General features: G+C 37.0%; 1 protein-coding gene across 1 annotated transcript in view; it reads left to right on the plus strand.

Annotated features, from left to right (window-relative positions):
* IL1RAPL1 (interleukin 1 receptor accessory protein like 1) overlaps positions 1-13,369 on the plus strand; it is a 1,482,206-nt gene that overhangs the window by 1,410,674 nt on the left and 58,163 nt on the right. The window contains exons 7-8 of the mRNA XM_004389949.2: positions 3,492-3,624; positions 5,938-6,083. Coding sequence (XP_004390006.1) covers positions 3,492-3,624; positions 5,938-6,083 — 279 coding nt within the window. The remainder of the gene's footprint in view (positions 1-3,491; positions 3,625-5,937; positions 6,084-13,369) is intronic.

Consider the following 13,369-nt stretch of genomic DNA (forward strand, 5'->3'; position numbering starts at 1 on the left):
CATTGAAAAGCATAAGGATATGAAATTGATCACGTATGGGCTCATCCTAAAACTCAGATGCTAAAAACCTGCTATGTAAACTGGCATGCCCTACTTCATGAGCTCAAGGTACAAATACAGTCACACGTCTTTTATTTCCCTAAGTAATTCCTATTAGTCCCTCTTGGCCCTTATTTGGTGGAAGTGCATCCTCTCACCCTAATCCGCACCGTGCTCTATGAATTTCACTCAACTCCTGGTTCTTTCTTCCTGCTTTCAAACCCAAGTTCATGCACACTTGGGCTTCAAGGTCATAGCTCTCTACCTGACACTCATGTGATTAGCCAAGTGAAAAGTAATGGCTGGATGCTGCTTTTCTCCCCAACACTGAGGCCCATGAGCGGTGCCTAGACTTCCCTGACCTTCTCTCAGGATTGACGCCACTGAGCTCTTAATGTTCTTTCCTGAGAGCAAAGTTATGCAAAAGAAGGACTGTGGTGCGTTTTGCTTAGTCACACAAATTTGTAGACGGAACGGAAGCCACTCGAAAAGCTCTTCACAAACCAGACCTCTGCTCAAGTTGACTTTCTATCCTGCCTGTACTGAGAAGCAGCTGGCAGATGCCCAATCTCTCTCTTTCTCTTTTTTGCTCTCGTACATATACACCCACCCACCCCTGCATACACAGAAATACATATAAAAAATAAAAATATATTTCTATCTTATCAGGCTTCCTACTTAATCTTTTTGCTTTAAAAGTTTCCCTATTATCATACCGATAAAAAGTGTGGTGATCTGGAGTCACTGCTATCACCTATGCTTTATCCTTTCAGGAAATTATGTGGTACTAATCTGATCTTTGCAGTGACTAGTCCTTATTAGATCCCAAAGTACTGTAACATTCTCTATCTTCTTGATTCTCTCTGATCCAATCCGAGTTTTGCAGATACAGCAAGAGTGACTCCTTTGGAATGCAGATGTGATTATGTCAGTTCCTAACTTGAAACTTTTTCCTGGCTTCCCACTGCCTTTAAAAGAAAGTTCCAAATCCTCAACATGGCCTCATTAGTGCTCTATTCAGTACCCCCTCCTCCCTCCAAGCACACACACACACACACACACACACACACACACACCCCACACACACACTCTAGCTTCAGCCACTCTGAAGTTATTTTATTTCCTCCAAAGTTTCCCTGCTTTCTCTCATGTGTGCTCTTTTCCCTCTGCCTGAGTGGTCTTCTGTTCTTCCTCCCATCCCCTTTGCATCCTTTCATGAATTCCACTCCCAGGCCCACGGCCCTCCCAGCCCAAGTCTGGATAGAATTTCACTAGGCTCTCCCATAGCACCACTGCAGATATATCCAGTACTAAATAGACCTAGAGGTGAGGCAGATGGTCAAAGACCAAGTGAGCAATGATGACTGAGCAAGCAAACTGCTTCTTATCTAGGTGCAGAAGCCACACCCTAGGTGTGGCCAACACGGGGACTGCAGATGAGAGAAGTGAAGAATTAGAAAAATGGAAAATCAGTTGATCTGGGAATGTAGGAGAGTGACCAGAGAGATAAATTTAGGTCCCAATGAGAGATTCAACTGGCCTCTCTGCTAAGGAATGTCAGGTTGAGATGCAAATGGCTTGATCATTGTTTATAAGCCCCCATATTTAGTAGTGTTGTAATAGAAAATTAGGTAATCTCTGGAGATTTCTATTTATGAGTTCCAGTCATTAAGTTCCACCTAAAAACTAAAACTTGATTCCTTAAGAGACATATTGTGTAAATTATTGATATATAAAATTTTTTAACTCTGTAATATATGTCAATTCTGTTGGCATGTGATATTAATCATTATATATGTAGAATTTTAAGGTTTATTGTTGAATTCATGACTACCCTGGCACTATAACAAGTAATCCAGTTGCATAAAAACTAGAGTGTTCTTATAAAAATGTAAAAACAAAGAGTATTTCATTAAAAATTGTTTTGTGCGTGTAAATCTCAACTGTGATCAAACAATGTTGGATTGACACTTTCCATAGAAATCTGCAGATGATTTCTAATCAGTAAGATTGACATTCATTTATCCATTTTGTCAAGTAAATATTCTCCAAAGGAGGGGAGGATTCCATATTGAAACATTTAGAACATATTTATGAACAAAAATTAATAATAAAGAACCCACTTAGAAGCTCATTTTACCTCTTAAAAACTTGTGAGCATTTTTTGGACTTGCTTTATCTTGTCAACAATGATGACTATTATAAAGAATCAAAGTCTGTGAGGAACCTCTTACTTGGAGAACATGCAGACATGAGCAAAAACAAGATAAAAAGAGACGGATATATCTTGCCATCTTAGACATATTGAAAAAGCAATAATTTATATATTAACTATTCTTATACAATGGCCATAATCAAAGAATAAGAATAACTTTAGCCAATAAAAATTTCCTTGTGGAACTTGGAGAACAGAGTTTATATCTAGGTATACCCATGCCTGGGCTTCAAACAATGTATCCAAGTGCATTCTGCTTTTCTCTGGATTTATATCATAGAATCAATCATAAGCACAATTTCAGCAAATGGTCTCTATTAATTCATATCTGGCTCCACTTGGAAGAAGCAAGATCTTAAAACTAGCATGTGCTAGAATATTTCAGTTTTCTAATGTTGGCCAAGATTGGGAAAACCAGGTGCTCGCAAAATGACATCAACTGTCCATAAATAAACTTTTGCCTTCTGCAGATATTAAATTTACTTCTACTTTTAAGTCAGGGACCTCTACTTACCTTTTTAAGTAATCAACCAATCTATTTACCATTAGGATGGTCTCTCCTGAGCAGCATATTGGAAGAAACTAATCTCCACAGCAGTGTCATTGATTTTACTTCTAATGAAAATCCCACGTATTTATACACATGAGTTGTTCGTTTATTTTTAAATGTGCTTTTCTACATAAGCATGTGTTGGTTTTCTTAATTAAAATTTTATTCTTTATGAAGTAAAAATATTTCAATAAAATTTCCTTGGGATCCTGGATTCACAGTTTCTTTTCTTTCCCAGCCAAATATTTTACTCTCATTTCTCACATTCAAGACTGAGAAACATCTTCTACCTGCCCTATAAAATCTTATAATTATCAACATTATGTACCCCCTGATATCTTGCCTTATAAAGAGCATATCACCTCTGTGATATCCTTCCCTATAATATATAACCTCAATCTAATTATGAGAAAACATCAGGCAAACCTAAACGGAAGAACATTCTACAAAATAACTGACCTGTACTCTTCGAAATCTTACAAGTAACTCTCATTCCATTAAACAAGCCTTGCTGTCAAAAGAGCACATTCTATAAATTTGACAAAGATTGAAAATGCCTGAAAAAATGTTCTTTTAAAGAGGTGTTTCATTAAATCAATGAAGTGATCAAAATGTTACCTGCCAATGTGCTTAAAATAAGTGAGTACAAATAGTTTTATAACACATTTCCATCACTTCTCTCCACAGGCGACTCAGCTAATCTAACCTGCAGAGCTTTCTTTGGGTACAGTGGAGATGTCAGTCCTTTAATTTACTGGATGAAAGGAGAGAAGTTTATTGAAGACTTGGATGAAAATCGAGTTTGGGAAAGTGACATTAGGTAATTTTTTTTTCTTTTAACTTGTACAGTCAAGATTAACATTTACTCTGTTAGAGAGTAGAAGGTTAGCTAAAAGAAAAGGAGGTGATTTTTTTTTAATTTTGTTGTTTGTTTGTTACTATTATAATAAAAATGCTGCACTATTTAATGGCAAAGAGTAAAAACATTGTTAGGAGTCTGACTATGGAATTACAAAACATGAATGCTATTTGCAAAGAATATAAGAGGAATAAAGAAGTGTTTTCACTAAAGAATATACTGTGTGTGAGATGGACAAAAATACTGTAAAATACAGAAAATGCCTTTTGTTTCTAAGAACTCTTTTCTTTAAATGTTGACAGGAGACATTAACATGGTAATAGGACTCAACCAAACACAAGCTCTGTCATTTCCTCTTAAATGTTTTTACACATTTGAGCCAACAAGTAGATCATAAAGCACTTGAGGGGCATGATAAAGGACATACAAAATGTTCTCATCTCCTTTCTTAGTCTGACTTTAAGGTCTAAATATTTATATATTGAAAATAATATCAAGAAAATAACCATTTAAAAATACCATCAATTTTGAAGGCATAATGCCTAAGCCTCTTTTTTAAAAAAATGCATTTATTTATTTATTCATTTATTTTTAAGTATCAAGGTATTTGAAGGAGTCCCTGGGAACACAACTGGTTAAGTGCTGGACTACTAACCAAAAAGCTGGCTGTTTAAATCCACCCAGAGGTGCCTTGGAAGACAGGCCTGGCGACCTGCTTCTAAAAAGTCACAGCCTTGAAAACCCTATGGAGCAGCTCTACTCTGCACACTTGGGGTCCTCGTGAATCAGAATTGACTAGAGGGCAATTAACAATAATAGCATCAAGGTATCTAATGATGACTAAAATTTTGCTTAGGCATAGATAGGCACTTATTTTTAATCATAATGTAAATAAGCAAAGATATTAATAATAATAACTGAGTTATAACAGAATCAAATTGTTGATCATTTCTAAACATTCTCCTATCTAAAGGTTGCATCTTCTGGGTATATGTGAACATTTTAACCAAGGTTCCCCTCCTTAAATGTGAAGACCTTTAAAATTTTATCAAAAATATAAAAAAAAAATGTTATTCAATATCCAAAATCCATTGCTGTAGAGTTGATTCCGACTCATAGTGACCCTACAGGACAGAGCAGAACTGCCCCAGAGGGTTTCCAAGGAGCAGCTGGTGGATTCAAACTGCTGACCTTTTGGTTAGACCCTATGGCTGGCCACAGCTCTTAACCACTGTGCCACCGTGTTGTTCAATAGAAAATCAAAATGTGTAAAACTCATATAGGATTATTTCAGTTGAGGTCTTTTTCCTGGCAACAAATACAAGGGAATATCACACCCTAAATTGCTCCAATTGGATTCTTGAAAGCCCAGATGGGCAATTTTCTAGTATGTAATAAAATGTTCATTTGCCATTGTTCATATTTAAAGCTTCACTATTATCTTTTACCCATAGACTATGAAATGTTAAAAAAGGGACCATAAACCTTCTTATTTTTTTCTCCCTCTGGTTTTGTGTGTGCTCAGGGAAGTTTCTAGAAAGGTATTTTTCTTTCATTTTCTATTAGGAATTGTTGAGCAGAGAGGAGTTTACCAAACAGGTGGGAGGGTGAAGGTGGATACACATTCAGAGCAGGGAAGAAAGTTTTCCATTTGCTCTGAGATTAATAAAATCTTTGAGAGTGAGGGTAGTGAGTTTTTGCCATTAATTTTAAATGTCAGAATTAAACAGTTTATCAGAACATTTAGTCTACAGGTTTATTATTTCACTTTTCTTTAAAAACAGGAAATTGTTTTTTATCATTAAAAAAAAGTCAGGGTGGCAAGTTACAACAAATGTCAAAATAGCTCAGAAATGTTCTTTTCTTTTTTTAATTCCTTTCTCTTTTTAAATTAACCTTGTATATAATTAGGCCTTCAGCCTAAGACATTAGAATTTCCTCTCACCTTTACATTATATTTCTTCTTAAAGACAAAACAATTTGTAAACTTTTCTTCAAGGTCTCTCTCACCTCTTTGTTATGACAGTGTGATTGTCCTGCTAAGAGAGATAATTAACTGCAACTTCATTAGCATCTACAAAGACAAGCTTTCTCATTAGAAGTGAAGAAGAAAAGGGCATGATATAATTTAATTAAGATAGCATCAATCCATAGCCAAATTTGAAGCACAGATGCTCTAGATATTTTTGCATCAGACTCATCTATATTTCTTTAATTTTCATGTATGTGTCTGTGTGGGTTTTTTGTTTTGTTTTGTTTTGCTTTATATTTTAGAATTCTTAAGGAGCATCTTGGGGAACAAGAAGTTTCCATCTCATTAATTGTGGACTCTGTGGAAGAAGGTGACTTGGGAAATTACTCCTGTTATGTTGAAAATGGAAACGGGCGTCGGCATGCCAGCGTTCTCCTTCATAAGCGAGGTGAGTGTAACCGTCTAAGCCTGAGTGGTCAATTGAACTTGTAATGAGAGGGAAATCATTAGGAACCAAAAAAAAAATCTGTTTTTCTACACAAATTTATCCTAAATAAAATATTCGCATTAGCATAAGGGCTCTCAGGGCAGACAGCAAAGTAGATGTTGACTAGTTCAGGCTCTAGAATCAAATTCTATCCCAACTATGTAACCTTGGGCAAGTTACTTAACGTCCCTAAGTTTCAGATTCCTGACATATAGAATGGGAAAAATGATAGTACCTGCTCTTAAGTATGTTGAAAGGATGAAAGAAGACAATAAATGTGAAGAGTTGGTACAGAGCCTGTACATGGGAAGTATTAGTTAAATGCTCTTTATTATTATTAGAAATAGGCAAGTCAATTTAAAAATAACCTAAGTGGGTTTAAGTCAAAGATTATGTTTCTCATTGGAAGGTTTTTCCTTTAGTGTCAGAACTATGTGTAATGGATTCCCCCATTGCAATATTTCTTGACTTTTTTGTTTCCACCTTGGATAACTTTTACCTATGTAATATCCTCCCACATTAATAATAGTTCATAAGTAAGATTAGGTGTGGTTGAGTGCAATGTCTGCCATGCTAACTCTGACTGCACAGTAGCCCTAACACCTTACACATGTGTTTAAAAAAGTGCGCGTGTGTATTAAAGTATAGGAATGAAATTGTCTGAAATTAGAAATAAATTGTAAAATTTGAGCCATGCTGTATAGTTAGTGAAATTTTTCACGTACTAGAGAAAAAAAAATATTTTTTCTACGTTATGCCAAGTGAAAACTTTCTAGTCTTTGGAACAAGTACACTCAATGCTCTCTTACTCAGCAAATTTACAATGATTTTAATTTCAAAGCACATGTTTAATCCTAGACTTTTTGAGGTTGGAAAAGAAAGGAAACATTGAAGATTGTTCTTCCCACTTTATTGGGCAGCGAATTCCCTTTGAATAGTGTTACTAAAGCCTGTTAAAATAGATACCTTGTTGTCAAGGTGACTACAGTATTAGAATAGTCTATTTTAGGGGGAAATATGAGCAGAAGGGAAAGGTAAGCAGCAACTAACAATATGATTGTGTTTTCCTCAAGCTTAACATAGCTATTCAGTCAATGAAGGCCTTTGGAGTAAAAATATTATATATATATAAAAGGACAATAATAGCTTCTCAGGATTGGCAGCAACTTGAGTGTTGTGTAATTGAACCACTCACCCTTCTACAACCTCTTCTCCAAGTGATCCTTCAGCTTATACTGGATCGCATTCCCTCTCAAGGGAGCCCATTCTATCTCCGGAAAAATCTAACTATTAGAAAGCATCCCCATTTCACTGTCTTCCTACCCACTGGACCTAGTTCTACACTTTTTAATCCTCTTACCCAAGACAGCTCTTCAGAATTTTGATGGCAACTACCATCACCTAGCTGGGCCTTTAGTTGGCCAGATTTAACTTCTTTTTGCTCTTTTATTTACTCTTCACTTGTATGAATAAAATTCTTTCATGATTCTTGTCACTCACTTGAATATGCTCTAAATAAAGAGTCTGAATTATTCCTCAGGAAGGGAGGTAGTTGGCTGGAGAGAAGATACGGGGCACATCTAAAAATCTGTTGACTTAGACAATGTATACTTCCCTTTGGGAGAGGATGGAGTGACAGCTAGAGAGCATAAGGGGGGAGGAGAAAATGAATTGTATCAAAGGATACAGCTATTAGAGCTCTGTTTGGCAGATAGACACACAGCCAGGAAGGGTGAAACACCCCCATCCAGGCTAATTTTAGCATGTGCAGCCTAAGATGAAATTGCTCATAGCTTAAAGAAAAAAAAAAAAAAGCTTCCAGTTCTAGAAAAATAAATGATTGAGAAATCAAGGGAATTGTTTGAAAATCTATTCCAGTAATGTCTGATTCCTCAAACATGAAGAAGAGAGTTGTGGCCTATGTTAGAGTGTTCTTCAATACCAAATCTTCCAAAATGTTTTTCAAATATACATTTATATCCACAGCTCTTAGTAAAATAAAAGCATTACGAAACCAAAAGGAGTCCTTCAAGGTCATGTACTCAGAAAGTCCTCTTTAAAGTGAATGTCTGCCTTCCTTTTAAGGGAGCTTCAGCAAATGAGCCAATCAATTCAGGAAGGCAGCAATGGGTGCAATCTCCTGCCCTTAAGGGGTTCATAACCATGCGGAATGATCTATCACACTCACACTGGGGACAAACAAAGGACTTTGATCCCCATATGCCATGACTGCAAGTTTACCAGCTGTGCAAGGTTCAAAAGGGCAGGACACAATACATGTGAGCTGATAGGTTTGGGTCTTTGATTACAGGGTCCCTGAAAGAGTCAAGTTGCTGTCATACTAGCAATTGTGTAATTATCAGATGAATTTCTATATGACTCAGAGGCTAAAACTCACTGAAGGCACTGGACTCTATCACTGGTGATTGTATTTTTCTGTCATCAGCTCATAAATCCCTTAAGTTATCTTATAGGCCTTCAAAGTCTTCATTTTAAAAACTTCTTCAGAGAGACACGTTAAAGCATTTAATGAATAGAGATCTTGTAAACCACAAAGTGACATTTCTTCTGACAGGTAAACTTTCCAGGACACACCTTTGCCAACTTTATCTAAGATGTTTTTTTTTTTCCTCCACTGTTACCTTTTATTTAATATTGTTGACATAATATAAATTATTCTAGAGCCCTCCAGTGAGTGGTATGGGTTCTTGGAGACATCATTCACATGTATCAAATGAATATTCCTTAATGCTAAGGGGATACTACAATAAATAATTCCGCTAGAATTGAGCTAGGCTAGATTCTGGATCAGCCTTTTATCTTTAAAAACAAACAAACAAACAACAACAAAACTTAATTCTACAAAAACCACCTGAAAATTTACCAGAAAAGTTGACCATAGAAAAACCTTGTTAGAGATCAAGTCCTACAACCAGAGAAGGTACTTGGATAGTTACAGTTATGCCAGGCTTACAGTATAGATATATTTTACGCACTCTCCAGAGGACTACAATATGCAGTGAAAGAAATGAAGAACAAAGTGGGCAAAGCCTAAGGCATACCATCCCATGGGGCCATATTGGTCTATGACTTCCCAGCCCCTTACTCCTTTCTCTAACCAGCAGCTTATATTCAGTCTAGTTTATCAGTTCCTGACCTGCAAGCTTGAAAGTTGGATCCTGGCTTCAAATAGAACCAAAGCAAAGATTTGACACATCATTTACTGCATTATTTCATGTTCCTGCTATTATTGCCATACTTGCTCAAATTCCCTATCTGAGTCTCTGAATCTTTTACCCAGATGTCTTTGCTTGAGTTTTTAATTGCTGCTGCCTGACTTGCCACGCATCAACACTGACCTTCAATTTTCCTCCAAAACCCTCGCTATTCCTTCTTCCTCCATTTTTTATTTTTTCCGTTACTCTGATATAAATGTCACTAGGTGACACAAGGAGCCCTTGTGGGGTAATGGTTAAGAGTTCAGCTGCTAACCAAAATGTTGGCAGTTCAAATCCACCAGGCACTCCTTGGAAACCCTATGGAACACTTTTACTCTGTCCTATAGGGTCGCTATGAGTTGGAACTGCCTCGACAGCACCTAACAATAAAACAGTAACAGGTGACACCAACGGTTTTCTCTTGATTACTATACTAAAGGTTGGTGGTTCAAAGCCACCAAACAGCCATGGAAAAACGGCCTGGTGATCTGCTTCCATAAATATTACAGCTAAGAAAACCCTATGACACAGTTCTACTCTGTAACACATGGGGTCGCCATGAGTCTGAATTGACTCGAGAGCAGCTAACAACAACTCTGACACAAACAATACTCCAGATGGGTACACGAGCCTAGTCACTCCTGCACCCATTAGACAGTTCTAAATTCCTTCATTGTGCTCTGTGTCTTTCATCCACACTCCAACTCTAGATTACTTCAACGTGTGGACATATTTACTATCTGAAGGAAAGCAGCTTTATAGTCAAGGGCATGGACTTCGAAGCTCAGCTGTCTGTGTTCAAAACCCAACTCTGTGCTTACTAGCTGTGCTATCTTGGGCAAATCACTTAACCTCTGTGGACTTCAAATGTCTCTTCTATGAAATGAGAATAACAACAGTATCTACCAAGAGAGCAGCTGAGTATCTGACACATACTTTTACAAGTTGTCATCCAGTCAACTCCAACTCATGGCAACCCCATGTGTGTTAGAGTAGAACTGTATTCCACAGGGTTTTCAATGGCTGATTTTTCAGAAGTAGATCACCAGACCTTTCTTCCAAGCCACCGCTGGGTAGACTCAAACGACCAAGTGCATTAACTGATGACACCACCTAGGGACTCCAACACATAGTTAGTACCCAATAAACGTTAGCAGCTATTATGTGATTTGTCTACTCCAAGTATATGATATTCTTGGTAGTACAGGATGCAGCAATAGTGTGTTCCATTAAAAACTCCCTGAATTCTATATCATCTTTCATTAAAATGGTCAGCTTTAGCTCTGGCAATTTTGTATTGCTGACTCTGTATTTGACTTTATAATAGATTTGCTTTCATTTGAATGTGCTGTCCTAAAAGAGAAATTTATTCATTCATTCATTTAATGATAATTGTTAAGAGCCTACTATGTGTCTGGCATTGTGGGAGGCGTTCATAAAATTAAATGCACAAGAAATAAGGACCAAGATAATTTGGAATGTCATCATCTACTTTCTTAATTATATAGACATTAAACTTTCCTACTATAGATTTGTACTTCCTAGTGAATACTTGGCTTTGAAACTGTCACATTAACAGAATATTCATTAACAACCCTCTTCTAAATGGTTATGTTTGGATATATCGATTACAATAATATGGCAATTCATTCATCACGAAGTAGTTTGGGAACTGGCAAAGTATCTGAGAGATCAGCACTGGTTAATAATGATAAACATCTAGGTTTTTCTCTATTCCCCCTCAAACCCATTTTACTCTCCCTCTAAAGAACGTAATCGATAGGAATTAGACTTGCTCAATAAACTCCTTAGTCCTTGGAATATCTTTAGTAATGTAATCAACGTGCACATCATTTAGGATGCATTGTTTTACAGCAGGATGAGTTAGACCCAGTAGACTCCTTATCCCTTCTTATAATGAATCATCTTTGTAATATGTGTCCCTCTCCTTGTTAGTATTTGCCTAGTTCATTTATTTTCTGAGAGATACAAGAAGACCATAGAACTGTTTGAAACCTCTCTAGGAGATGGCCATTTGACATTTTCGGCCACTGATTTCAGAATATGTAAAAGTTAAACCATACCCAAACATCAAAATTTCCTGCCTCTGTGTGGTGGTATCTCCCTAGAAAGACAATGACCCACTAAAAACTGAGTTGGTGTCTATCAAAGATTCACTTTTACAGAGTCTAAGCTTATGCAATGCCAAAATATTAAGGAACTTTTGTTATGTTGCTGCAGCATCCCCAAATCAGAGTCATCAGGTTTAACAAATTCTCTCCTTGGATAAGATTTGACAGTTTATAGTCAAAGTCTTCTTCTATTTTGTAACATGTTCCTTGTTTCCCTGCCCCTCAGTTGTGTAAGACATCTTACTAGCTGATTCCAATTCTGTTTTGGTTCTGGGTAACTAATGCCAAAACAAATAAACAAACACACTCAAAGGCTATTATGAATGCCAGGAGCACACATTGTCCAATGTTAGTGATTTCATACCTTTGAATTTCTTGATATGGGCATTCCAACAAGGTTATTGTATTGCCAACAAAATTGCAGGCAGAAAAATTAACTTTTTGAGCTGATGACTTCCTTAGACATAGGATATATGATTTAAATGAGGCTAATGCCAAGTTATTTTTGCTTCAACAATACAATATCTTTTCAAAGGACTGTTGATTCCAGTTTTTGCCTTTAGCCATTTTGGTCACTCAATTTTCTTCTGTGTGAACAAGGATATTCAAGCTTGCTGATGATTAGCTTATTTCTCCATTAATAAATGAAAAGGAGATGATCCTGAACAAAAACCACAATCGGAAGCCAGGAATGATAAACTCTTCAGTTTTCATCATTTCTTTTGAACTAATTATGTGGGCCAAAGCTCTTACTATTAATCGTATGTGGTCATAGTTATAAGAAGTCTTTTATTTTTTTTATTGAATTTTTTTTATTGTACTTTAGGTGAAGGTTTACAGACCAAATAGTTTCTCATTAAACAGTCGTACACATATTGTTTTATGACATTGGTTAACAGCCCCATGACATGTCAACACTCTCCCTTCTCGACCTTGGAGGACCTTTTTTTTCTTGGTGAAAATATACATAGCCAAAGATACACCATTTCAAAAATTTCTACATGTACAATTCAGTGACATTGCTTGCATTCTTCCAGTTGTGCTGCTATTATCACTTTAGATGAAGGTTTACAGAAGAAAATAGTTTCTCATTTGTTTTATTGAATTTTACACTTATTTCCCCAACTAGATGTTAAATTCTTTTTTGTCTTTTTCTTTTTTTTATTTCTTCCCATACAAAAATTTATACATACATTATTATGTGGCTCTAATTGTTCTCCCCATACTGTGACAGCACACTCCTCCTTTCCACCCCTGATTCCCCGTGTCCATTCAACCAGCTCCTAACCCCCTCTGCCTTCCCATCTTACCTCCAGACAGAAGCTGCCCATTTGGTCTCTTGTATATACTTGAGCCAAGAGGCACATGCATCATGAGTATCACTGTGTGTCCCACAGTCCAGTTCAATCCCTGTCTGAAGAGTTGGCCTCGGAAACTGTTTTAGTTCTGGGCTGATAGAGAATCCGGTGGCCGTGCTTTCCAGGGTTCCTCCAGTCTTGGTCAGACCATTAAGTCTGGTCTTCTTACTAGAATTTGAGTTCTGCACCCCACATTTCTCCTGCTCCATCCAAGACTCTCTGTTGTGTTCCCTGTCAGGGCGGTCATTGGTGGTAGCTGGGCACCATCTAGTTCTTCTGGTCTCAGGCTGATGAAGTCTCTGATTTATGTGGCCCTTTCTGTCTCTTGGGCTAATACTTTTCTGTGTCTTTGGTGTTCTTCATTCTCCTTTACTCCAGGTGGTTGGGACCAATCGATGCATCTTAGATGGCTGCTTACAAGCTTTTAAGACCCCATACGCCACTCACCAAAGTAGGATGCAGAACGTTTTCTTAATAAACTTTGTTATGCCAATTGACCTAGATGTCCCCTGAAAGCATGGTCCCCAGACCCCTACCCC

The sequence above is a fragment of the Trichechus manatus genome, unplaced genomic scaffold, assembly GCF_000243295.1.
Source record: "Trichechus manatus latirostris isolate Lorelei unplaced genomic scaffold, TriManLat1.0 scaffold00269, whole genome shotgun sequence".
Taxonomy (NCBI): Eukaryota; Metazoa; Chordata; class Mammalia; order Sirenia; family Trichechidae; genus Trichechus; species Trichechus manatus.